The sequence below is a fragment of the Branchiostoma floridae genome, chromosome 3 (assembly GCF_000003815.2).
Source record: "Branchiostoma floridae strain S238N-H82 chromosome 3, Bfl_VNyyK, whole genome shotgun sequence".
In the NCBI taxonomy this organism is placed as follows: domain Eukaryota; kingdom Metazoa; phylum Chordata; class Leptocardii; order Amphioxiformes; family Branchiostomatidae; genus Branchiostoma; species Branchiostoma floridae.
This window is the reverse complement of record NC_049981.1, coordinates 1,204,600-1,232,188: the sequence shown is the minus strand read 5'-3', so window position 1 is coordinate 1,232,188 and position 27,589 is coordinate 1,204,600. Positions and strand designations below refer to the sequence as shown.

The window sequence follows — 27,589 nt, the reverse complement described above, 5'->3', positions numbered from 1 at the left end:
AAGATACTTGCACTGTTTATAAGGGGATATTGATATAGGCTATAGTTGTTGTTGTTTTTTAATCTAATGAATCATGTTGTTACAGTCACCTCTGGAAGAACTACGAGAGCACGCAATACACCTTACAACCTCAGGCCAAGGAAGTAAGACCAAGTATACATATTTAACAAGACGGATGGAATTAGATGCAGATGAGGTGGACATGTTGAGGCTGGAAGAGACAATGTCACGTGTAACAAGGGCACGACGAACACATCTAAGGAAACTGTTATTACTTGATGCCGCCAGGCAAAAGTATCAAACGTCCGTCAGTGTATTGAAATTCCACATGGAAACATGCATCAAGCTGAAGTTATTGCGGCGGCATGTGACTGGAGTGGACTGAATCGCATTCGCTGGACGAGTATTATAAAACATTGCTACACCTGCAGCTATCATTAGTAATCCATAGGGGCACAGTTCCATCAGACTAGCATTTAAGTAGGCATTTGCAAACTATTTTCCTAATCCAACTGTAATGACTGCAATAACATGCAATCCTTCTGATTCAAGTGCCCGTTTGGACGATGCCCAGTTCACTCCCACATGGGGATGTGCGTCACGCTGAGGCCCATAAGGAGTCACCCGACAGGAGTCGACTGTGCTGTGTTTGTGTGCTATGTATTATAAGCAAAATATGAATTATTAACATAATATCAGGGCCAAATATGTATTGAAGCAAATGCATTTCTTTCCCAAATTGTCATGGAGAAAATGAGACAATGAGATTTGAAATTAAAACAAGGCAATCAGTGGGCATCACCACACATACAAATGTGTTGCTTCCATCATTAACATGCCTGTTTAGCCGGTGCCCCGATGGCCTTCCATAGAGGAACTTGCAATAAGATTTCGCAGTGTGGCACCACACAAGTGGTGTAAGCGAAATGTATTCACATGCCAGGTGGGTATGAGTACTTCCTAACAAAAGGCATAAGTAAAGGACACTGTAGCCGATGTCCCCACGCTGCTCCAGAACGTGGAACTCAGAAACATATGGCAACAGTTGAGGATTAGACATCAGTTTATAGAGGTGCTCAGGGACAAAGATATAAGACTAGAGATCCTGCGTCCATCTTATTGTGGATGGTCAGAACATACCGCCACCTTGATGCAGGAGGTACAGAATCTCCAGCAGGAGAGACACTGGTTGTTAGAACAGAATCACTACTTATCCCGAGTAGCGTGGACATTATGTATCCCATGCAGCAGGGACATTATGTAATGATAATGATAGTTTGAGAAGTCATGTTGAATCTCAACCAGCCCACACCGGTGGGCGCCAGTCCTTTTAACCATTCCACGTTTCCATGTGTAATCATATGTATCGGTAACAAAGAAGCAATTCATTGTATTAGTTTGCATGCAATAAGGAAGACATATCTAGCACTTGCCCAGAAGGGGAATATGCCTTACTTTAAGAAACAGAAGTTAATGAAATGACTGAGGCTGTACCATACTGTTGAAGAACCATACTTTAGGGCCATGGTTCATGAACTTAAACCGGCATATCAGCTTCCTAGCCGTAATGATGTCAGCGAGCGTCTTATCCCTGTTATGTAAAAGGCCACGCCTGGAGCCTTGAAAGAGGACCTGAAGAACTAGAATGCTGACTCTGTGTCACTGACTACTGACGGCTGGAGTTCAAGGGTTGCACATCACTATATGATGTTAGCTGTTCATTATCTTAAAGATTTGTATCTGCAATGCAATGTTCTGCTAACAATCGAGCCGGACGTAGACAGAGAGAAGACGTAGACAGAGAGAGCCTTTAGTCCGACAGTTTGGGTTTGGGAAGCAGGGTAACAGCAATGACCACAGATAATGTCAGAGCTGTGCTAAATACAACAGGTATGGAAGGACTTGGGCTATCACTGAGATATTAACCCTGAACCTAGCAGCCTAAAAGCTGCTCGAGGTGAAAGCCCTGACTACCTTGATAGGCACAATATAGCCGTTGTTAGATGGTGAAGACAATTCTGGACATGACTATCTCCTGTCTGATGCAAGAAAGATGCCAGAACCAATGCCAGCGCTTATATATCAGTGAATAGCTCCAGAAGCACGCAGTTATGAGCAAGCACCAAGTGCAGAGAACCCTTGGTGGGCACACTTGGTTGATCTGCTTCTAATAAGAGAGGCACAAGCAATAAAAAAAAACGCTTTTCATGTTCTTGCCAACTATGATACAGGATAGTACTGTAGACAGCATAAAGCAGGCCTGGATTGACACAAAAGCCAGCTGTCAGTGTTAATAACATCATGTTCAGTGGAAAGTAAAAATACCATAGGCAAACGCATTTAACTTGTTTATTTCTTTCTTGAAATTCTTCCTTCTTTTTACTCAGTATGAATTTACAGAGAGTTCTCCTTTTCATCCTTATTTCATAATACTACCGTTGATTTGTTTCGACATACATCTTGTGGATATGTGAATACTGAAAATTTCATGCACTCATTGAAACATTTTGACATCTATCAACGCGAGTTTGTTTAAAAGCCATGGCTTGTCCTGCAGGGAAGATTACACCAGCATGGCAGGAATGAGGATATGGGGGTTGGGGAGGCCGGTATGTAGTGTGGAGACTTCATAACTGTTGATGCAAGTGTTGTTCCACCCTCCATATGGGATGAAGCCTTTGTTGGGTAAAATGTACCCCATAATTGTAGAGTTGGTCTGTACTCGTGCGAAAAACTGCTAAGTTCTCAAGAACATGTCTGTTGTAACTGCCAATTTATGTGCATACACTTAGTAGCTGCAGACACCAGGTTCATTGTGATGTACGGTTCACCTGACAATATCATGAATATGGAGCAGTAGAGCATTCCATTCATACTTGAGCATTTGGAAGCCCAAAACACATAGAAGACAGCCCAACGTAGATACCAAGAGGTAGAACCCTGGCCATGACTAATGGCGACAGTGACAATAGGAACAGAAGCAAAAGAAATAAAACATTATTTGTGGCCTTGACATCCAGTAAACCCATCTCAACTTAGCTGAACAAGCCCCCACTGAGCCAGAGGTACAGTCCCCGAAGTCTGGGTTTCCAAGAGGCTTGACAGCTGTAATACTTTTAGACCTGACTAACCCACCCTGAGTTAACTGGATGTTCAACCGTTGCCAATAGTTTTGCTCTGTCACCTATGTTCATATTTGGGTGTATTATGCAGCAGCAATGTGTCTCAGCATCCTGCTTTAGACACTGATAAATTTCCACACTTGTAGGGAACACGTCAGAGACCACCAGTCTGCTCCACAGCCATGTGCCATGGTGTACGTCTCTGTATTGACCTGTGGAAAAGAAATACACGTATCATTGCACAACTTATAAGGGGACGAGATAGTTTTTTAACATCTCGCGTACTGAATGTTAACAGCTGTGACTTCAACAGTATAATGCACGCATGGTTCATCCACAAAGATACTAGTAGTCAGTGATTTCTGTCGCAGCCCAAATCAAACAACTACGAGAAAGGGCAAGCAAGAACGTGAAAAGCTGTAAGTCACGTTTTCATTTAAACCCTCCAAAATACCGCCTCAGATATCAGTGTCCTTCCAAACACTCTACCACTAGTGACCTTGCCAAGAGAAGCACGACTGTTTACACAAAGAGTACACACGACCACGCCGTCCCGGTCCTTTGTTCTCTGACAACAGAACTCAGTAGCAGAAACTGACTTCTTCACTCAACAAAATCAGAGCAAGGAGGTTAACCTCCTTGATCAGAGGCATCCTCCAATTATAGCTTCCAGATGCCACACTGAATTCAACAATGACTCCAAGACGCCGACATTTCAGAGAAGTTCGGCCGAATTCCCCCGTGGTTTTTAACACAAGAAATTATTCCTCCCGCGTACGGCCGCCATAACCCTAAGATTTTTTACAATATTCGTTTGCAACTTCAAACTTAAAATGCCCTGACTAACCACTGACCAATCTATACTACAAGGTACCTGCGAATGTTTTATAAAGCAAAAATAAGGGTAAAAGACGAAGAAATATTCAGTTCAGCTGGAGTTCAACCTCACCTCACAATGGCCGCCCTACACTGACTGATTCCACACTGAACAGAAAAACTTCTCTTGTATCAGTGCGCGTAAACATCTTGAATATCTCCAACCATCACATGAGAGGCTTACGTACAGTTTGTATCGGTAAAAGTATAAACATTAGAATGTCTATTATAAACATTGAATAGTCTCAAAAAAATCTCATAGTCAAATATGACAGCGTATTGAATAATTCATTTGACGTTTCCTTAATGATCGCACTATTTTATGGCGGCGCTTGTGTACATTCTGTCTGCTCTCGGGAAAGTTATTTGGTGCCTGCTAGAAAATGACGTAAGAAGCGTAGGGAGGCTTACCTGAGGGGTTTTCAAAGTAACGTTACCGCTCTTTCAAATAATGCAAAACAAAAACAACTCGGCCTTTTTACGATAAAATCAAGGTACCATCAGCTGCAGCCAATGGCTTTATTGAAATGCTCTATATTTTCGAGGGGTCAGTGAATGGCCAAATGCAAACACATGAAACAAAATGCACGCAGATAACCACGATGGTCAAATTTGGCCCAAAAGTTTCCATTCGAACGCAGAGTATCAGGTTACCGGAACTCCCGCGCGGTCCCAGCGGAAGGCTGACGGTGACTGAAATCTTCTACAAGATCGTGATAGTTAGAAAAGCAACCCCTCGCACGTGTCTCGTCAAGATTAAATGAAAACTGGCAGTGTGTACACGTCGAATCTAACCGTGTACTTCTGTGGCACAGTTTTGTCTCAATAATTTCTGAAATGTGCCTAGTTGGTTGATTTGGAAATGGTGTTTGGTGGACAAAAAAAAAAAAACAAATACCATATTTAGATCGGTCCTAAATTTGACTGAAAATCCAAATCTTTTATATTATATAAGTAATGATTGTAAGGTCAAACTTCTGACTTAAGGATTTTTCCACTTCCACCAAGAACTATTTTTGCAGCCAAGATAAGGTCGAAAAATCATGTTTTCCACATTCAAAGACTCGTAATTCAAAATTGCCTCCATATTACCAAAATCCCTAAGACACAAATCTGGAGATATTAGTAGTCGACAATGTAAGTCCTGAAAGACCTGATTTGCACGCGTTTTGTAAGCGATTTAAATGCCATATTTGGTCGTAGTCGAGTCGCACTGATAGTGATAGGGGCATGGAGTAATTGATACCGCCGTAAACATGTGTTGTAACATTTAAGGTCACCGATAATGACGCCAGCAGCTTTAATTCATATCACATATTCCAAACTTAGCGGCAGAAAAACTAAGCTTGCCAGATAATGTTTTATATTTGCGAATATGTAAATTTTTCTTCTGACCCACGGCACCCAGGAAAACAAGGGTGTTCTCTGCATGGGTACTGTAACAACTTGCGGGTGACCTCCAATAGAACACCCGTTCTGTTCGATCACGTCAGCGTTCTGATCAATCACGTCAGATGTAATAAGATTCGTGTTCTAAATCCCCAAATATAAATTTTGGGGCCAAATTTTACCATCGTGTACATACTTACAGCCCTAAAAAAGAATTAAGTCTTAAGATACAACTAAGATTCACAAACAGAGACTTAAGAACTAAGGTCAGACGGTCCAGACCAATATATACGTGCACATTATCATCTCTTCTTGTCACCACAGAACAATTTAGATACGGCAATGACCTGGTACAACATAATTCAATTGTGGCGTGCTTTTTTCTTTCTTTCTTAACCTCAGGGGACTAGTATCTTGTAAAAAAAAAGAAACGTTTTATTTTTCATCACCAAAAATGTACATGATTGCGAAGACTTTAGAGATCACAACAAATTGAAAAGAAGCAAAGAATGACGCCAGGAGAAGCTTCGAAGAGAAAAAAACAACAACAGAGAACATCAGAATTTGACCCATTAAAGATCTATCAAAATGTTCCGACGGCATGAATATTTTTATAAAACCATTACATCAATAAAAGTCACACCAAACCAACATACAAATCGCCACGCTACTGGATCACCAAGAATTCACAGGTGTTCTTACTTTTCAACCAATTCCAAAGCGACTGCCAACACGACTTTTAGAAGGGTCTTAGAATTTTAGCTTCTGCTTGCACTCCAAAAAGTTCGCATTGTCTCAGCAGTGACTTGTTTGTCACGTCTTCGCTATGAAAAATAAATCCACCAATTAGCAAGACAGATAACACCATGGCGTCTTTAGACTAATCTTGATTTGACATCGCGTCATATTGTTGACTACATTTATATTTTACCTGATAAAGCAACTGAAGTATACGAGCATAGCCGCAAGATATTCCCGTTTGTAATCAATTTGCTGACTTGTATAATTCTGTATCCCAACACAACCATATTGCAAAGCCCGAGTTCTTTTAATGTTTAGCATCTCGGCATGTTTTAGTACAAACCAACTCCCACGCGTCTATTGAAACCGTTTCTTTGATATGTAAACACCCCACAGCTTTTCTTGACTTCAATCTCTCACATAAAAAAGTTGTTTACTTGTTCGTGAAAATACATTTTAATTTTGCAACACGTCGTGCCACACCTTTCTTCTGATATGCTCATGACAGACTAATCAATGCTGTTTTCCCAACCATATATTGGCATGTTTATTTCTTTGAACTCCACTGGTCAGCTTTGTTGCTTGCCGACCAGTGCAGTTCATTTGCAGGAGTAGCCGGCGAGACCTACACTCCATTAGCGAGGCACGGCAACGGGCAGACCGGCTGCCCTCCTACGCCACCGCCTCACCACCTCAGTGCAGCGCAATCATCCGTGTCCACCGTGACTTCGACGCTTCTAACAAGTTGTATGAGACGCTGAGCCAGTAAGTCTACCTAACCTCTCGCCGCTTTACAGCAAAGAAAGATGGGGACGAGGACGCCCCGAGATGAAAAGGGCACTGAGGAATCGAAGGATCATGTCAACTTTTCCTGCCCAACGGACACGTCTACAGGTAGGTCACACCTCTATGACTAACTCTCACTTTTAAAGTGACCTCAGTTATCACAGAATGACAGTAAAGTTACCTGACGCGTTACAAGTTGCATATGTAATAACTTATCTGATCCAAGCCTGCTGCAAAGTACATTCCCGCGGGTCGGCTGCGCTTTGCATTTTTTTTGGCATCAATATTTCGCGCAGTACTTTTCTGGCTTCTTGTTGATTTTAGCTGCCTATACAATGTGCATCTCCAGCTGGAACCGTTCCGACCTATACAGTACAGGTGGGGTCACACATGCGTATATATCAAGTCCGTTTGAGGTGCGTTTAAGTCTCTACCAGGCTCCACAGGTCGCGGGAAAAATAGTAAGAATTGGACAAATATAGATACAATAACATGCCAGATGAGTTAGCTGACCGAGAAGTATGGTTAGCGACCCAGCTAACTCTTCTGATATGTTACCTGTTTACGTTTGTCCAATTTGTATTATTTTTACAACGACCTGTGGAGCCTGGTGGAGGTAAATACTCCCATGCGCGCCTCTTACGGACTTAAATATATACGCAGGTGTGACCCCACCTTACCTAAAATATCTTATTATATATTGGTCTATTTGCTGTTAACAAGGCTCTTTCGTTTGCATGTGCTTTGATTGAGTATATCATACAACGTCCTTGATTCTATCAAGGAGAGACTTCTTTTGATATATATCCCATGGCCAGATGAAGAAGTCTACGGCGCGGCATGTAAGGTAACAGTTATATAAAAATGCTCTCAAATTGGTTGACTTGTCGTGCGATGAAACGCTACTATGTTTGTGCTTTTGGTAAGAATTTGCTAAAATTATCCCGAGGTCTCGATGTTTATGTGAAGATGATTATGGAGAAAAATTACTCATGGTTGTTCTGGGCATCGTTTTGTTGCGCTTTTATACATTAATCTTGTTGTGCGCGTTTTTCCGACCAATGCGCGATTTTGTACGATAAAACACACCAGTGCCATACATCAGCTTATATCCCATTTCCTCAGGTCGGCGGACTCGCTGCGACCTAAACTTGACTTGCTCAACAAATTTGATAGATAAAAACTACTTTTTTATGTTTTGTTGTCAGATACCGAGGGTCCCTACAAATACAAAAAGCCGGAAGATGTAAGCTTTGTAAAAGGTACGTCGAATTTTTATTCAAACTTGAGCAATACACTAGATCACGTAGGTAAGGCCACTGTGGTTTAATTTTATGGTTGACATCCAAACGCGTATTGATTTTCGCCTGTTGTCAAAAACAGCTGTGTCACAAGTTACACAATAGCATCCCGGGTCAAGCAGAATTTCAAGCTTGCCAGGATATGCTGTCCATGGTAAGGGGACACACGGTCTGACGGCATGGGGCCAAAGCGCCCTTGTTCCTTCTTTAAGAATGACAATATAAACATGATAGAACTGGTAACGCTTGTTTCTTACAGTATTATAGGAGGTGAACATAAGACAAACCAAGCCTGGGAAAGAATGGCCTGGATTAGGGCTGGGTATCGGTACAGCTTACCGGTACAAAACCGGTTTTTCTTATTGGACCGGTCCAGAAAAACCGGACCTGAAAAAATTAGGTGGACCGGATGTTGGACCGATTAGAAAATTAACATATCATTTTATCAGGCATTCACACGTTTTGGCGCTTGCAGTTGGAAGAAAATGACAAGAGTGAAGTAGAGTAGAGTTTATAGTAATTGAAGGTTTACAGTCAATCGTACAGGTGCAGTTAGCGTTGTAGTGTTTTAAAACGCCAGTGTAAGTCTAATACCCCACCAAACAGATTTCTTGGTAGTGAAATGGACCATTGGTATATGAGTCATACTGAATCAGGTCCAGGTTCAGGTCCGGACCTGGACCTGATCCTTTGGACCGGACCTGGACCTGAATTTTCTGTACCGGTACCCAGCCCTAGCCTGGATGTTTAGTCATCTGCACAAGTGGTTTAGTTGCATCTTTTGCTTTAGGATTTTTCTCTTTTTATTCGCCTACGCACATTAGTTTTGGGGTCTTCAGTCTCGGAGTCCAGAGTATGTCATCCATAAAATTATGGTGGTCTAGCCTTATCTATGACAGGCATAGGTAAATACGGCCACATCAATTAATTTTCTTGGTTCTGCGATACTTGAAAAACATTCAGCCAACTGGAAAAGAGAACAGATGGCTAGGAGGAAGATTTATCTTTACTTTCTAAAACTTTGGGTATCATGGCCGAGATTTCCCCTTAGACTTTCATATTCATATCCATACTCAGCAATATACCACAAAATCCGTCAAACCAAGAACTTAGATTGGTGAAGCCTAATCAGTCTGGTGTAATAAGTATGTATGGTATATGTTGAGTAGGAGTACGACTGTACGAACATACCAATGGATATGAAAAGTAGCAGAATGTTTTGCTCGCTTAAGCCTTTGGGGGTGTCTTATTTTGATCATTATATATATGTCACATCTACTTAATTTGCTGGTTATCTAATATATTAAAGTTAATATATCAGTCAGGGGACAACACAATTTCTTGTGCATGACGAAAACATGTCATAAAATTCTATCAGTTCTGTCGCAAAACATCCTGTATGCCGCGAATAGGCAGCTGTACATGCATATGTCAGCACATCGCTGTTGCGTTTGATGTTCAGACGGCAAGATGATAGTCTCTACCAGACAAACCCAGCTAGATATTATAGGGAGAAACATTTGACAGAAGATTTGTTGTGCTATCAGAGGAGTTGGTCGGGCGCGATTTCAAAAATATCGACATTTTTTCAAGGTCTAACTTTTAGCCTTCTAAGATGTTAAAACATTTTAACCTTAATATTCAGAATCATTGGCGATTCATGAATATTGTAGAATCTGATACAGCGGCAAGTTCTTTTTTTAAATTTATTTGTGATTCTGAATTTATCATTTCATTTTTTTTCACGGGGGTTTGTCTTTTATATCCAGAAATGGCAGAGAATGAGTGCCGTACCGCGTTGTTATTCGGTGTCCCAAATGATACTATGTATGTATAATGCATTGTATTCATATATGTCGTTTTTGTTTTTGTAACAACTTATGCAATGCCTGTGTCCTCGTGTTGTGGAAGCTGCCAAGGCCGACATGGCAGACCAATTTAGATAAAGAGTATCAATTGATCGATTGATCTATATTCAGGTAGATAAGCTACGCACTGACATGTGATAATTCCAACATTTTGAGTAGGGGCTAGTAAAAAAGACAATGTCCACTAGTACATGATATTGAGACATTTAAAATCCTACAAAGTCAAAGATCTAGACAGTACATTCAACTACCTCTTAACCCTCAAACCACCGTATGGGGTCAAAACTGACCCCAGGCGTATATCAATGTGTGCCATTATATCATTTCTCGTCGAAAACAAATTTCCTTCCACGAGTTTGTTTGTGTATATGTCCTATAACTTCTTCTACGTTTTTACCGAGATTGGTTTATTGTTGATTAAGTTATCCTCGAAAGTTTATGCATGGTCCAGTGGGGTCAAAACTGACCCCAGCATTTTTTTAAACAAACTTTTGCGACCCACACCTAAACTACTTATGGTAGGATTACGAAATTGTCAGAGAATGATGTACATGTAAGCCAAAATTATTGTAGCAACTTTTGTGCCATTATCATGTTATATGACGACATTATGACGTCATCTAGGTAATATCGGCCGCCATCTTGGATTTTGACTGATGACGTCATTAAATGAGCATAAATTATGAATATTGAGTCCTGAAATTTACGTTAAATTTCATAAGATGTGATAAACAACTGTTATTTGCCAAGAAAACCTTAAAACTTAAATGTTTAATACAAAATTAGAAAATTTCGTAATAAATTTGTCTGTCAGAATTCCGTTGCCATGGCAACATGAAAAATGATGAACATACTTTGTTCACTGAAAATGTTTGCTATCAACATTTTCTAAAAAGTTACCAAGTTTGGCGGCCCTAGCATAAGCCATTCAGGCGCTATATGGCATTGAAGCTGGTACAGGCATCAAAAACCTCCTTCCCGTTCTGAAAAGCGTTGGTGCAAAATGTGGTCCTCATGATCTTCTGCATAAATTATGATAATGAGCTAGAAGTATTCTCACCTAATCATGTCAGATTGTCCCACATAGATTAATGAAACTATACATATATACAAATCATAAAAAGATTCACACAAAAAACTGTATTTGTACAAAACGTCTTGGGGTCAGTTTTGACCCCATACGGTAATCTACGTAACAAAAAAGCTATGGTGGTTTGAGGGTTAAGATTATGAATTCTTGTACAAATTGCTATATGTCGTATCATTTATAATTGTAAAAAAGGATATCATTATTGATATTTTCCTATCTTAGGGCGTGCTATTGACCTGTGGATTTGGGTGAAATCTGGTTACAAGAACGCTCCTTGGCATGCTCTGGGCTGCGGTCTCTTGGTGATAGCATTGGTGGCCGCGACAATCCTCGCAACTCACTTTGCAACTGGAAATGGGGTAAGCTTCTTTGTTAGCAAGTGTTACAATCAAAGCTCCAAATAAAGGTTCTGTATACGTGGTGCCAGTCACATTTTAATAATGCAATTACCCTAAAAGACCAATTCTTACTGTACAATTGTGCCAGAATACTGTTAAGGCTACACCTTGGTAGAATGAATGTTGGCAGTGATCAAAAAGGGGAAAATGGTACTTTCCTCCATAGTGCTGTGTGGCATAGATGGGTTCGGGCAAGGCCCCATGTCTGCTGAAGGTTCATTTGCAGAGAAGACAGTGTCCGAAGATCTGTAACATTTTTTTTTATTCACATTTATTTAACGAGGATTTGACAAAAAGCAAAGTTGCTTATCTGGGTCTTCTCCTCTTACACATGACAAAAAGAAGGACACAAATACAAAATAACGAACACTAAATAACATAGTCAAAAGATAATGATAACGAGGTCAAAATAAACAAGGAATCAAGTAACAGAATGAACGTGCATCTGTAACCATAATGTATTTACAGGATGTCTACGATTCAAGGGTTAATGACAACATGACGATTTTGGATAGCATTTTGAACGCAAGCACTCCGTGGTGGTTTAGCTTCTACCAGGAGAATAGCTCAACCGTTGCCTACTCCAACATGCTTTCTACCCAATGGGGACTGGAACTGAAAGAAACGTCAACAGATCGCCATACCAACATCAAGCCTACACCGATTGCTCTTACACCTCTGCTTACCACAGGTAGCAAATTCTAAAGAAAAAGAAAATTGAAATTCACAACATGTCTTGCACATGTACATACATTATGGCTATCAAACTTCATAAATACTTTGACTTGACTAGAAAGCACCAAAATGTTTTACAATCGCAATTCATTTTGCTGCTTTTCCTGCATTTACTGATTTATAGATTTGAAGTTCTTGTTTGAAATCTGATGTTGAGAAATGTTCCTTCAACACAGATATGGAGGAATGTATGAAATTGTCTTGCCAGCATGGGGTCTGTGAGAGAACGATCACCGGTTACAAGTGCACCTGCTCACCGGGATGGACTGGAGAACAATGTCAACAAGGTGAGTCATGTATATGCATTAACGTTTGAGCCTTGTTTTCTTTTAGTCTTGTTTGTCTCAGACTTTTTATTTCACGCCATGTATAATCAAAACATCCACACAAAAATATGAATATGTTTTAAGAGAGAGAGAGAGAAATGGTTTATAGGATTAAAAAACTGTTGCAGCCTAACGGCTGAATTGCAATTTTGTACAATGATCATTTCACATATACGTACATATATATATATATATACAACATATTAATTACTATACACTGACATGTCCGATTCCTTTAGAAAAACACTACAAGTTTTCATTGAGGAGTCTGACGCAATAGGGGAGAGTGCTGCACCGTTACTCAACCGGGACGTCCTACATTTGAAACTGGTGTAGCTGGCATTATTCCTTAAAGTTCTGTTGTGGACATCCCCACGCCGCAATGGGAGCCATGAACTGTATCTGCTAGATTTCGCAAGAGATTGCGCATATCTAAGACATAGAATGTCTCTTCTAGAGTCCAAACGACTGACTCCTGTTATGCGCAGAGCAGACTCCTAGGTGGCGTTTCTTTTCGCGACAGTCACAACACACGTGTCGGTCTGGAAAGCCATGATTAACGCGTGACCGCTGCTTACACAACGATTTATTACCTTCGCCAAGAAGGTTTTATGTTTTATAGTGTTTGTATGTGACGTTATGTACGACGTATGTGATTTGACAGCATAGCTCAATAAGCTAGGGATGAACTGTCGCGAAACCTGTACGTGGTTAGTTCATTTTCTATCAAAGGAAAGAATTAGACTTCGGGACCCCTTGCTGCTTTCCTTGACATTACATCAGAACTTCCATTTTTGATAGCTCGTTTTTAGGGGAAGCTGTGGTCACGTGTTTTGGATGGTAGATAGCTCACCTGCTTGAGATGAAGTTGGGACAATTCAGTTTGAACTTCACCAAAAGAATCGAAAGGGTATCACTAATACTTAATCTCCTTAGAAAATACAGTGGTATATACATACATATATACAAATATACGTTTCAATATCGCCTTTTAGCCAGCCCCGGGTGTGGTCCTCCCGATCTGACCGGGCCCAGCGGAGAGATCAAGCTGACCACGTACCCCGCCCCGTACGACCCGTACCTGTCCTGTGAGTACAACATTGATGGCCAGGGGCTGCCCGTTACTCTGGAGTTCCTGGACCTGGACATCGAGTACGCCTCCAGATGTGTCTACGACTACATCAAGGTAAAGACTTGACACGAGAAATAATTGTGTACTGTACAAGCTAAGTGCCTACCGGGGGCAATGATGTAAGTATAACGCTGTCAAGTCTCCGTCATAATCATGTTATCTACTGTGCCTTTCCACTGTCCATGGTACTGAAAAGGTTATCAGGTGATGTCAGTATCATTATCGCTAACACAGAAGACAGGGTTTAGTATCGTGTTATTTATAGTTTTGCCGATTAAGAAGCAATGTCAGAAGATCATCCTCTTTAATCGGAAGTTCCTCAAGCTGTTGTTAAGTGAGAGTTTTACAGGCTTTATGATAAAAGCAGAAGCAAACGTACCAGAGACTCAATTGTGCTTCTTTATTTTATCTAAGACAAGCCTGCTGAACTTCGTTCGTTAGCTCCGTGACACAGGAAGTGTATAGTGATACATAGGACAGTACCTACTGTTTCAGTAGCAGAGTAGTTTTGCAGGGAGGGGTTGCTAGTCCTACCCCTTTAATGTGCTTAGCACCTTCTGGTATGGGAAACAATTTGACGTCCCTTCCAAAAGATAGGTGCAGCCCCAACCAAGATACCCTATCAAGGCTTGAACCGCAACTAGTTGTAACCAGTAGCTCAACTGTGAAGATACAGTCGAGCTACAGGGACATCCCCTAAACATGACTGTGAATGTTCCCAATTCTTCCCATCATGCGTTTGTTTGTTGACGTTTCCAGGTGTATGACGGGACGTCGCAGTCTGACGCCATGTTGGGGAACATCTGTGGTACCACATCCCCGGGAATCATCACGTCATCAGGGGACAAGCTCTTCCTGGTCTTCAAGAGTGACGATTCCACCAACGGCCGCGGCTACAGGATCAGATACTCCGTCGTGACTCCAACTCAGGGTAGATATCCAGTACTTCAGGGAGTGGGATGATGGTGGTTATTTGACAAACTATCATACCACCATCCTTTAACTACGATAGGGGTGCTACTGTCACCAAAAATGAAACAGATCTACGGTGGATGCCGCTCAAAAGTAGAAGCGAAAAATATCTTGATTTTGCTTTTAACTGGTTGCAGTATCCACAGAGTCGATACTAAAAGTAAAAGACTAAGAAATCGACATCCCTTCAAGTACCAGAGTTATCCTTCCAGGATTGAGGTGTTAAAAATTCTTTATTTCCTAGAACTATCACAGAGTAGTAAGGTGAAGATACTTCAAAACCTAAGTTCCCCTGCTTTCTTGTCTCCCCACTGTGTCCCTACGGTGATAAACTAGACTGTGATTTTTTTCAAAACAGCAACAACGACGACCACACCGAAGCCGACAACCACACCCCAGCCAACGACTACACCGCGTCCTACAACCCAGACCACCACTACCCCTCGCCCCACAACCCAGACCACCACTACCCCTCGCCCTACAACCCAGACGACCACTACACCTCGCCCAACAACCCAGACCACCACCACACCTCGCCCAACAACCCAAACGACCACCACCCCTCGCCCCACCACACAGACCACCACCACCCCTCAACCTGCTACAACTCCAAGGCCCGTCGCCACTATCACAACAACCACGCCCGCCCCAGTCTCCACCTATGGTGAGCTATCCCTACGTAAAGACAAACAACACATAAATACAAACTGTAGAGTACGGTAGTAAGATAAATGAATCATGTTACCTACAACTATATTGAATGTATAAATAAATGAACTAATCGTTATGAAGGCTAAATCTTCACATCTTCTGTATCTGTATCTATATAGCCGGTATAACCGCCCTTCGGTGTAACACCCCAGCTTTTCTGGCATCTTATAAGCCAAAAAAGTAAATACCTTCGTAATGATGCACCATTGCGAACGTGTCGTGTTTTTACTGCTTCCATAGTTGACAACTGTCAGAACCTGAGTCCCCTGTGCGGTGCCAACCCCGGCTGGCCCTCGTTCGACATGTGCAGCACCGACTACGTCAGGGACAACTGCCCACAGTTCTGCGGACTGTGCAGTAAGTACCAAATATGTTTTAAGGACAGTCGCGTCGGTGATCGGTCAACTTGAACGACGAATGGTTGTTGTACAAAAGAATCCTCACAGAACATATGTGGAGGGGTGGGGGAATTCAAGATAAATTATTCTATTTACATGTCAGGTATTGTAAGCTAACATCCTAGATTGATCGGTCATTTCAGCATGTGACAACAGACCCTGCTACAACGGAGGGCATCGCGGTGGGAACCCGGATAACTACGGAGAGAACACGTGTGACTGTAACTGTGTGGGTCACTGGAGCGGCCCGACTTGCCAAGGTAGGACTAATCCCGTTACATTCAGAAGGGTACCGGAAAGTTGCTAAATGCAACTGACCTTTTAATATCGAGATTGACTTTCAATAGATTTATTTTTATCCAAATTAGCTAATCAGGATGCCTCCTGGTTTCGATTAGTGTGGGAGAACCCGGTTCAATCATGGGAAGGGCATCTCGTTTGGTGCTGCACCCGGATTTCGGAAGGGGTGTAAAAATTAGGGTCCCGTATTCGAGGGGGTGCCTCAAGCACGTTAAAGTTTAAACCTGAAGGGCTAGCACCCCTGTAAAAATTTACCCTGGTAGCACAACAGCCTGATACTCTATGTGCACTACAAGGGTCTGGATGAAACAAATGAACAATAAGCTATTCATAAACAGCTATTCTTCTCGTTGTCATAGTGTAGAAGGAATCATGACCTTTAAGTGACAGATTTGTCTAGCTTAGAGTCTCTAACATATCTTGTCTTGTTTTTCAGTGTGCAACCTGCAGTGTTTGAATGGAGGTGTTCTAGACCAGTCTACCTGCACCTGTCTCTGTGCGGCAGGTTTTGATGGGGAAACCTGCACTGGTAAATTTCGCCTTTGTCGTAGATAAAACGTTGACAAAGAGACGCATGTAGTTTATTCGACGATGACGCGCATACAACTTCATCTAAAGGCTGATTCGACGTTGCTTACCCCAGGGATCATTTTTGACTTAGTGTATAGTCTTACATGTACTTATGCTGTTCCCTGCAGAACCCTGCGGCGACAGCAGTCACCTGTGCCGAGCGAACCCCGGCTGGCCAAGTGTGGACTCCTGCGTGCACGACTACGTACGGGACAACTGCCACGCCATGTGTGGTGTCTGCAGTACGTCATGGATAGTACTTACGTGCACTTCACAAAATCCTAGCTTAAAAGACCTTTTCGAACATGTAGACGTTATTTGTAACCATCTAAACTTTGTGTCCTGATCTTTGTCTTTCTAGACCTCGCGCCCACACCCGCACCCACTGGAGGTAGGAAAAAGCTTCAGCATATATGTGTTAAAGAAGGGCATAAGATTAAAGACTTTGTTATGAAAAGACACTGTGGACTTCTGTTATGTATCCTAGTAAACCTGCTCCTCTTTGTTTAGAGTGATGGCTCTTAAGAAATTTCTTTGCTAACCATATAATAATCGTTGCTATTTTGTAGTATTGTTTCAGCATACTTTACTTCTAATAGTATCCGAGCAGAAGCAAAGATCTGACTTTGTTTTGGTGGCCTTTCGTTGTGTTTTGCAAGTCTTCGTAGTTTTCCGTTTGGCCTGTACTGTGGGACAAAACAAGTGGGAGGCTGAGCAATAGATCGGATTGAAATCAATATCGCAACATTGTCTCTATTCTAGCTGCCTGTCAGAACAAGAGCCCCCTGTGCGGCGCTAACCCGGGCTGGCCAACCACCGAATCATGCAGAACCGACTACGTCAGGGAGAACTGCCCACAATTCTGCGGACTTTGCTGTAAGTACTCATAAAATTATTCACAGAGCCGATAAGTAAGAGCAGTATTCACTCGCTTTTAAAGCTGTTATCTGAATAAGCAAGATTATTTTTTCACAAGCGTTCTTAATATCTGCATTTTGTAAACTTGTATTCAGCTTGTGGTAAGACCTGTGCCAATGGCGGGACCGTGGCGGGAAATCCCAACAGCTACCTGGAGCACACGTGTGACTGTAACTGTGTGGGGCTGTGGAGCGGCGACCTGTGTGACGGTAGGAAACGACTATTATAAGTTTATATAAGTAAGATATAGCATCTAATGGTAGACATTTTATTTTATCTGATCAAGAGGTCTAGAGGTGTTTCTTTTTCAAATTGTCTTGTCTATTTGTACTTAAAGTGTGTGTTTCTTTTCATGTTAATACAATAAAGATGATGTTAGGCCCCGTGCAAGTCTCGAAGTCGTTGTCAGACATTGTAACACAGACGGACACCGTACTAAATATCTTCTGTTGCAAGAAACAGAAGAATCAATCAACAAGGAGAAACGACACATTTTAAACTCTCTGGTTCTTCAGTAAGCTGATGCAGATAGTTGTTAGTAACCATCACTTTGCATAACGAACTTATGTTTCCTGAACAGAGTGCACAGTTCAGTGCCTGAATGGCGGAACCATAGACCGCTCCACCTGTACCTGCAGCTGCCCACCTGGCTTCAGCGGAGAGAAGTGCGAAGGTAAGCCGCCCAGTTTCACCCGTACCAGCGGCCTCACAGCTTATTACAGCATCGCTGCTGCTGCGTTATGCTGCCATCAGCGTTTGATCTTCAGCTTTTACCATGCTGAATAGTTCTCTTGGCGCGATATGGTGGAAGGGGTGCCGGAAACCTATATATATTTAAACTATTTCGCCCGATTATTCCCCGACGTAAGACGTACTGCGTGAATCGCATTAAATCGTACGCGCTTGTGACCGGCTTCAAGCTTTATTCATCTGTTTCAGAAACATGTGGATTATCAGCGTTTCGCCACGTCCCCCGGACTGATTGTTCAGGTTCAGACATATCCAGTCCTCCTGGTGTCACCCTCCAGGGCTGTGCGGAAGCGTGCTGTGCCGACTCGACATGCCTGTCGTTTCAGTACAGCATTAACAACGGATGCTATGTGAAAAGCAGGCTCTGCTCAGATGAGGAGAAAGTGTCTACATCCGATGGCAACATGTACGATCGGATTTCTATATCAGGTTGGAGCATTTTATCCATCTATAAATACATCATTTAACAAACTGGGGAACTCAATAGCAGAGGCGGGTATTGGTCTTTGAGATACAGTTTGTTTACAAAAGCACTTGTTATGCTTATGAGATCTTGTACCACGGAAATGCAGACTTCGTACCCACCGAAAAAAGGTCTTTTATGCCTTATTTGGGGATCGTCGACGTATGACCGCTTATTTAGGGTACATATTATGGCATCATTTCCGTGTCACAGATCCGTGTTTAACTCGTATTTTGGCAATATGTTTGTTTCAAAAATACGGGAGCTATATACGTGACGTTTTTCCTGAATTCACGTCACATGGGACGTAAAATACGTGACATCCGACGTATTACAGAAACGTCACACTTACGTGCGGCATACGTGACGTGTATGGCAATATATTTGTTTCGAAAATACGGGAGCTATATACGTGACGTTTTATCTAAATTCACGTCACATGGGAGGTAAAATACGTGACGTCTGACGTATTACAGAAACGTTACACTTACGTGCGGCATTCGTGACGTCCTTTTATCAATAACTTAGTTAACGATTGAGTAGGACGTGACTAATGTCCACGTCCCACTTTGTAGAACTTACGTGACGTGTTTTAACAGATCCGTGTTTAATACACGCCAGGAGTGAGACAAAGTACGCGACATCTTTTACAGATTCATATTCCTAATGGACTTAGACATACCTTTGATTGTAAAATATATCTGTTCCTACATTGTCGGTATCGCAAAGAAGAGAGAAGACGTCGAATTCACTTAGAAGTATATTATTCTTGTGTTGGTTGACATTGTATATATCTCATTTGTCTGTCAACTATTCCTTGTTGCGACCTGTACTTAAACCAGTGGGTATATATGTACAATAAAGGTCTTTACTCATTAAACCATTTGCATAAAAGGTAATATCCACTTTTGAAAATAGTAAACTGTGAAAGTTGACCAATATTCACAATTTATATCGATAAATATCGTAAGATAGTATGAGAGAAGACATGTGCACCCATAATGATAATACGAACCTATTATATCTATGAGAAATTATGGGAAAAGTATGGCATACAGGTAGGTATAATCACGCCTTATTTGCATTCAAATGTGTTCAGTAAACGTGGAGATGAAGAACATCTTTTGGAGGCAAGTTCATCTTCTTTGTTAGTGAAAGTCTAAGGAGGATTAGATTTGTATATCTGAGAAGTTATACGGCCGTATAACCTTACTTTATTTCTAACCATCTACATTATCACAGAGGGCCAGCTGGTGAATCCCTATGCGCGGCAGGACTGCGGTTGGCCGGGCATTACTGCAGCTGAGTGTCAGGATCGAGGATGCTGCTGGGATAGTTCAATATCAGGAGTAAAATGGTGCTTTTACAGACCAGGTGGGACATGTATCTAGTTATAATGTAACTGTAGATGTCTATATTCATATTTTCGAAGCTTCCTTGTAAACAATATTTGAGATCTGGCTATTTGTGGAGTCATCAAAATAATCGTTTCTATTTAATTTATACACACAGACACACAGACACACAGACACACACACACATATATAAATATATATATATATATATATATATATATATATATATATGTATATATGTGATATATGTGACGTCACATATTTTATATCATAATTACGTCCTATGGTAAAACATTTGTTTTAAAAATACGGGAGCTATATACGTGACGTTTCCCCTAATTAAATTCAAGCCACTTGTGACGTAAATACGTAACGTCCGACCTGTTACGAACACGTCACACTTAAGTGCGGCATATGTGACGTCACGTGTATAGCTTCCATATTTTTGACACAAATATATTGCCATACACGTCCTACTAAATCGTTAACTAAGTTATTGATAAAAGCACGTCGCGTATGCCGCACGTAAGTGTGACGTTTCTGTAATACGTCGGACGTCACGTATTTTATGTCCCATGTGACGTGAATTTGGATAAAACGTCACGTATATAGCTCCCGTATTTTTGAAACAAACATATTGCCATATGATGTCCTTTTATCAATAACTTAGTTAACTATTTAGTAGGACGTGACTATTGTCTTTGTAGAACGTACGTGACGTGTTTTAACGAATCAGTGTTAATGTTAATTCACGTCACGTGTCACACAAAGTACGTGACGTGTTTTAACAGATCAGTGTTAATTCACGTCACGTGTCACACAAAGTACGTGGCGTGTTTAACAGACGTCACACGTCACGTCCGACATACCAAAACACGTCACATGCTCCTTAAAGGGACATAATGTAAAATTAAAGTCACTGTTTTCGGTCATTTCTCTACATAATGAGTTGAGTCTACTTTATTACACTGCACAGCAATATTTGCAACGTATGGATACGACTTTGTTGAGCCGTGAGGATGTCTTGAAACATGCGCACTCCCCTCCGCCGCTTGAGTTGTCCGCCATTTTATTCAACTCGCGGGCGAGCCAAAGTGCGCTTTAGAACGCGTTCGGTGGTTCGCTCGAATCATTACTGAAGTTTGTTGAAAGTCCCGCTACGCTCCGAAGATCTGCGACCGCAACGGTCGATTCGGAAATCTACGGTGGGCTTGCTTCCGGTAGGCTACCCGGAAGTAAGTGAATTTGGTCGCGGCTTACTTTGACGTTGTGAATTAGCACTAGGAATGTGATAAAATGACGCAGATAAGTTAGAAATAAGTTACAAATGTCAATCTGAATGGAGATTTTCAAGTTCAGAACATTTGAAATTTTGGCGCCATATTTCTACATTATGTCCCTTTAACGTGTGACATAAGGTACGTGACGTATTTTATAGATGTCACACGTCACGCGTTCCTGTGTTTAATTCAAAGGTACATGACGTCTTTTACGTGCGACCGAATGGACCGCTCCTGAAGCCCCGCCTCCTGTTCAATCATGCATGGTTCTATTTGAAACTTCTCCGTCAAAAACAGCGCTAGCAGGACAGAACTAGCGCATGGCCGCCGCCGCTAAGTTTTAGTTGATAATACAGTCTGCAGATGGATCCCAGATGGTGAAATGAGATATAAAAATCATGATTGTCTTGGCTGAGGCAAACATATCGCTTGTCCTTAGCCACAGCATTTAATATTAACATAATACAAATGTACTAACTCTTGCAGGCCACAAGCCCACATCGTGCGCTGAAGCTAAATCTCTAGGCTCCAATGCCAACGATGGGGAGTATATACTTTACCCTTTTTCGACGGACAGTGATGTAGCCCTCCGCGTCTATTGCCATGGCATGGCATCGGGGACACCCAACGAGTTCCTGACCCTATCATCCGGTCCTGATGAGAACTCTGCCATTAAGTTTGGCGATCGACTGGTCGGCGCAAGTAAAAGGCAATGCGCAGGCCCATTACAGGTAGGTGAAACTATTGGTAGCAAAGTATAGCTGCTCACAACAGTGAACACGTTAAGTTGAAGGATAAACTAAATTGCTATTAATATATTTGTACAACAAATATGTCTTAGTGGTTATAACTTAAAGGTACACACGTCTAAGGCCAGCGTCATTGTGATGATATATTTACGTAAGTCGCTGTACTTTTGTCGTGTCGATAAAGATTTCTTCTATATTGTCTTCAGGGCCCATGGGCCAAACGCGGGACCACGAAGTTCAGCAAGATCAGAATCCAGTTTCATACGTCCAGGATCGAAGTTATTAGAGATGACTACACCTTTGCTCAAACCACTGGTAGTTCAACATGTTATTACTTTACAATAAGATTATAATGTGACCCGTAAGTAGTGCTAAATGTTAATGACCCATGGATGACTGACTCGTAAGAATGCTTCAAGCCAATACGCCATAAAGTCTGAGAAAAATAAGAAATATCTTTTTCTTTTTGATGACGCAGGATGTTTGGCGTAATAGGTCAACATTTTGTTGGTCAAACAATTTGCACCATCATGATAGATACTTTTTAGCTTGACGTGCTCAACTTTTGCCAAGGAAGTCAGTTTAGGTGACAGAACGTTATATTTTCTCATGACAACAGGAGCCAATGGTGTTGCTTACGGGCATGCAGGCGACTGTTATTCAGCTAAACAGGGATGTGCTAAGGGAACGTTCAAAGTGAATCTGACTGGGACGGGACTTGCGCTGGCACCAGAAGTCCACTGGGTCATGGGGCCTCACTATCCAGCATCTCTGACCATCAACGACATGTTTGTCTCGGAGGATAGAAAGGTTTGTTGCCTGTCTATAACTTACTGTTCGGTAATGTCTTAAAGGTTTACCGCGCATCCACGCAGCAAAAGCTTTAACTTAAATCTCAATACTGGATCCACAGTATAACCCATACCCAACTGCAAGATCTTTAAATATCATCAACAAGAAAAATCAAGATCTTTAAATATCATCAACAAGAAAAATATTTCGTTTATATACTCTTTGATATGTTGATTGAAATGTTTTTTTTTAATCATTTTTCAGGTTGCCTCTGCCCGATGTGGTGGATGGTGTGGTGACTGCAGGCCCGATGGAGAGAAAATATATCTGACACCCTCACAAGGTAAGTACAACACGTTAATTATAACGGCTCATTCTCATTGAAATGTTTCTGTAAGACATTGCAACACAGACGACACTGTGCTGTAAGACAGTGCAACACAGACACTGTGCTGTAAGACATTGCAACACAGACGACACCATAAAGAAAGAAATTCTGTTGACAGAAACATAAGAATCAATCAACAAGGAGAAACGACACATTTTAAACTGGTTCTTCAGTAACCTGATGCAGATAGTTGCTAGTAAGGCATAGGAAAAGATGTTGTGTTTCCTGTTTCCCGACCGACCCTAGAAAAACATGCCGACCCTAGACTTTTTTTGGGGGTGTAGACTTTTTTGGGGGGTGAACCGTTTTTTGGACCGAGAAGTCCGAACAATTTCACGAAATACTAAAAGTCATTTTAGACATCTTACTTACTATGGTCACGGAAGGGGGAAATAGCCACAAATCAAATTAGATTAGCCTACAATAAATACTTATTTGTCCCACTGTGTAAATGTCGTTTCCACCACTTTGCATAACGAACATATGTTTCCTGAACACACACACAGAGTGCACAGTTCAGTGCCTGAATGGCGGAACCATAGACCGCCCCACCTGTACCTGCAGCTGCCCACCTGGCTTCAGCGGAGAGAAGTGCGAAGGTAAGCCGCCCAGTTTCACCCGTACCAGCGGCCTCACAGCTTATTACAGCATCGCTGCTGCTGCGTTATGCTGCCATCAGCGTTTAATCTTCAGCTGTTACCATGCTGAATAGTTCTCTTGGCGCGATATGGTGGAAGGGGTGCCGGAAACCTTCCCCCGGGAGTGTTTAGACGACAAACGTACAGCAGCACGCCACGAAGGCAGCTTAGCTTTGCTGGCCCGGGGGTTTAAAGTTGTTATCATTCTCCCAACCAACTCTCTGCTCTGCTCCAAGCTCTTTGAAGCTGTCATGTCTCTGATGTATGTACTTTGCCTGCGTGGCCTGCCTTTCTCTTCAAGTGCTCGAATCCAGCCCTAACAAGACATTTTGCCAAACAGAACTTACGTATTGCCATCCAGGTAAATGACGTGGCTTTTTTCTCTCTTGTTCCCTTGCAGGAACGTTGAGTTCCTTTGGGTACACAGAACGAGAGGGAACCTTCTACAAAGTCTTCAAGACCAGAAAGGACCATACTGGTGCTCATCAGACGTGCGAGGCAGACGGGGGTCATTTGGCTGTTGTCAATACGGAGCCTATCAACAACTTTATCGTAGAATTGATTTCAGACCCTGAAGACTTCTGGATCGGGCTCAGTGATAAATACGTGAGTGGATATCTAACGCTTGTTAAACTTTATCTACAGGGTAACCTATATTGTTATCAATAGTAATTAGGAATATCAAGTCGCCGGACAAAGATTTCAAGCTGCAGTATTTTGAATATTTATATTGCAATGAAACCGACATCCGTCGACATGATATCCCCAAGGTGAACAGGCGTACGTTGTAAACTAGTCGTCGATCCCTACGTTTTAGACGTTTTTTGTTTGTTTTCTTAAACGTTAGCAGTCGACACCTTATCACATCAAATTGTGTCAATGAAACTGATATGCAGTTAAACATGGACGCCATTTATTTCCGATGATGAAACGTATCGCTATTTTTTTTTGCTCAGACTGAAGGCACTTTTATGTGGGCAGATGGGACCAAATTGGATGGTTTTGATTTCACCAACTGGGCACCGAACGAACCAAATGCTCAAAGTGGACAAAACTGCGTGCACATGTGGTCCGTATACGACTACAAGTGGGACGATGACTATTGCTACCGCCAGAAATATTTCATTTGCCAAATAGGTACGTACTAAAAATTTTCAAAAATTTACCCAGGATGAAATTACTAGAGTTCACGTTACACAATGTAATTTTTTTTTTCATCATCTGAATCGTTTGTCCTCAACACCGAGTAAAATAACAATGCATGTATGTATTATCATTAGGTTCTGGAGAGGAAAGCAGCTCCAACAAGAATATGGGTAAGCCTTCAACGTCATTGTTTTTTTTTTGTTCAATGTACGTATTTCTTGTAATTTCAAGTAATAGTGCAGTAGACAGGCTATTTCCGTTAAAGTATCAAAAGTAATATTGTATTTAACACGCAATTTGAAGTATCAGTTAGCATTATTTGTACTGACATTTTTTCCTTAATACTATGTGGCATTTTCTTTGACAAAATATTATGAAAAAAATGCCTTTGTGCAACATGGCATCGTTTCAAGACCATCTCTATCTTGATCATGCACTTTCAAATACTATCTACATTTTAGCCATACCACAGGTATGGGGAAATATAGTGTATTCGTAATGTTTCTTTGATTTTGCGATTTTCTGGCAATTTGTTTACAAAAATTGACATTTTTGGCTCCCTCGTTTTACAACTAAATGACATGAAGTTTGGTATAGGATCCTAGGAGTGCCGTCCGCATATGCACACATGGATTCAATCACACTTTTGGCATACAGTTTTTGCCAGATCTTGACAAAAAAATGACATTTTGGCTACCTCGTTTTACAACCAAATGACCTGAAGTTTGCTATAGGATCCTAGGAGTGCCATCCACATATGCGATTGAAAATTCATATGAACGCGCAGATGTCATAAAATTTACTTCCTGTGGCCTCATCACACATTTAGACATCAACGAGTGCACCAGCACACCATGTCAGCACGGGCAGTGCGTGAACAAAGATAGCGGCTACAAATGTACCTGCTCACCTGGATGGACTGGGCAGAACTGTGAGCAAGGTAAGTTTTGCCTAAACGTTACTTTAATAGCTTAGCCAGTTAGTCTATTCCTATGCAACATCTAACAGAAAACTTAAATCACATAGCCATATATCCATTGATTGGACAGAACTGTCCGCAAGATATCATTATTACAAACTTTACTTTTAATAGCTTGGAATACGTCAATTCCTATGCTACATTCCACTAAAGACATGAAGTATGTTTTCTTGTAATTTATTTCTGCTCTCCTTCATGAAAATATTTTAATTGGATTTTCTTGAATTATCAATTATAAAGCTGCTTAATATTTTATATAACTTTAACTACAAGAAAGTTTGCCTGTCATGCAGACATTAATGAGTGCACCAGGAAGCCGTGTCAACATGGACAGTGCGTGAATAAAGATGGCGGCTACAAATGCACCTGCTCACCTGGGTGGACTGGACAGAACTGTCAGCAAGGTGAGTACGTTTCCAAACTCTACTTTAAAAGCTTAACTTACGTCAATTCCTATGCCATATTCCACTTAGGAAATAAAGCATATTTCTTTTATTGTTGATTATTTCCGCTCTCCTTATTTTGAATATTTTGATTGATATTTGTTGAATTAGCAATAATGAAGCTGAAGAACGTTCAATTAACTTTAACTACAAGAAAATTTGCCTGTCGTGCAGACATCAATGAGTGCACCAGGAAACCATGTCAACACGGACGCTGTGTGAACAAAGATGGCGGCTACAAATGTACCTGCTCACCTGGATGGACTGGGCACAACTGTCAAGGTGACTATTTTACTAACTTTACTTTAATAGCTTAGCATACGTCCATTCCTATGCCATATTCCACAAAAGACTTAAAGTTTGTTACAACTTATGATGTATTTGTTACAACCCATAGGACGTAGTTTATTTGTTACAACCCATGATGTATTTGTTACAGCCCAGGACGTATTTTGCTTGTTACAAGCCATTATGTATTTGTTACAGCCCAGGACGTATTTTGTTTGTCAGCCAATGATGTATTTGCTTATCACAGAACATGATGTGTTTGTTAATCACAGACAATGATGTATTTGTCACAGCCATTGATGTTTTTGTTTGTTATAACCTATGATGTATTTGCCACAGCCATTGATGCATTTGCTTGTTACAGCCCATGATGTATTTGTTTGTTACAGCCCATGATGCATTTGTTTGTTACAGCCCATAAAGTATTTGTTTGTTACAGTCCATAATGTATTTGTTACAGCCCATGATGTATTCGTTTGTTACAGCCCATTATGCATTCGTTTGTTACAGCCCATAATGTATTTGCTTGTTACAGCCCATGATGGTTTTGCTTGTTACAGCCCATGATGTATTTGTCTGTTACAATCCATGATGTATTTGTTTGTTACAGCCCATGATGTATTTGTTACATCCCATGATGTATTTGTTACATCCCATGATGTATTTGTTCTGTACAGCCCAGATT

At 41.3% G+C, this 27,589-nt stretch overlaps 3 protein-coding genes across 3 annotated transcripts; all 3 read left to right on the top strand.

Moving 5' to 3' along the window:
- The first annotated feature begins 6,934 nt into the window (after positions 1–6,934).
- On the top strand, positions 6,935–18,434 carry LOC118411026 (neurogenic locus notch homolog protein 1-like). Its single transcript, XM_035813031.1, has 14 exons — positions 6,935–7,022; positions 8,123–8,176; positions 12,483–12,593; positions 13,628–13,818; positions 14,524–14,695; positions 15,095–15,400; positions 15,688–15,804; positions 15,989–16,105; positions 16,582–16,674; positions 16,844–16,957; positions 17,077–17,106; positions 17,478–17,591; positions 17,729–17,842; positions 18,214–18,434. Exons 1-14 carry the CDS (start codon positions 6,935–6,937, stop codon positions 18,417–18,419), a joined length of 1,827 nt encoding a protein of 608 aa, XP_035668924.1. The 3' UTR covers positions 18,420–18,434.
- A 5,703-nt stretch (positions 18,435–24,137) lies between these two features.
- Positions 24,138–25,196, top strand: LOC118411025 (hepatic lectin-like). Its single transcript, XM_035813030.1, has 3 exons — positions 24,138–24,189; positions 24,449–24,654; positions 25,005–25,196. The coding sequence occupies exons 1-3, from the start codon at positions 24,138–24,140 to the stop codon at positions 25,194–25,196; spliced, it is 450 nt and encodes a 149-aa protein (XP_035668923.1).
- A 135-nt stretch (positions 25,197–25,331) lies between these two features.
- Positions 25,332–27,520, top strand: LOC118412723 (fibropellin-1-like). Its single transcript, XM_035815750.1, has 4 exons — positions 25,332–25,364; positions 26,024–26,134; positions 26,467–26,577; positions 26,791–27,520. The coding sequence occupies exons 1-4, from the start codon at positions 25,361–25,363 to the stop codon at positions 26,931–26,933; spliced, it is 369 nt and encodes a 122-aa protein (XP_035671643.1). The 5' UTR covers positions 25,332–25,360; the 3' UTR covers positions 26,934–27,520.
- Positions 27,521–27,589: the final 69 nt, after the last annotated feature.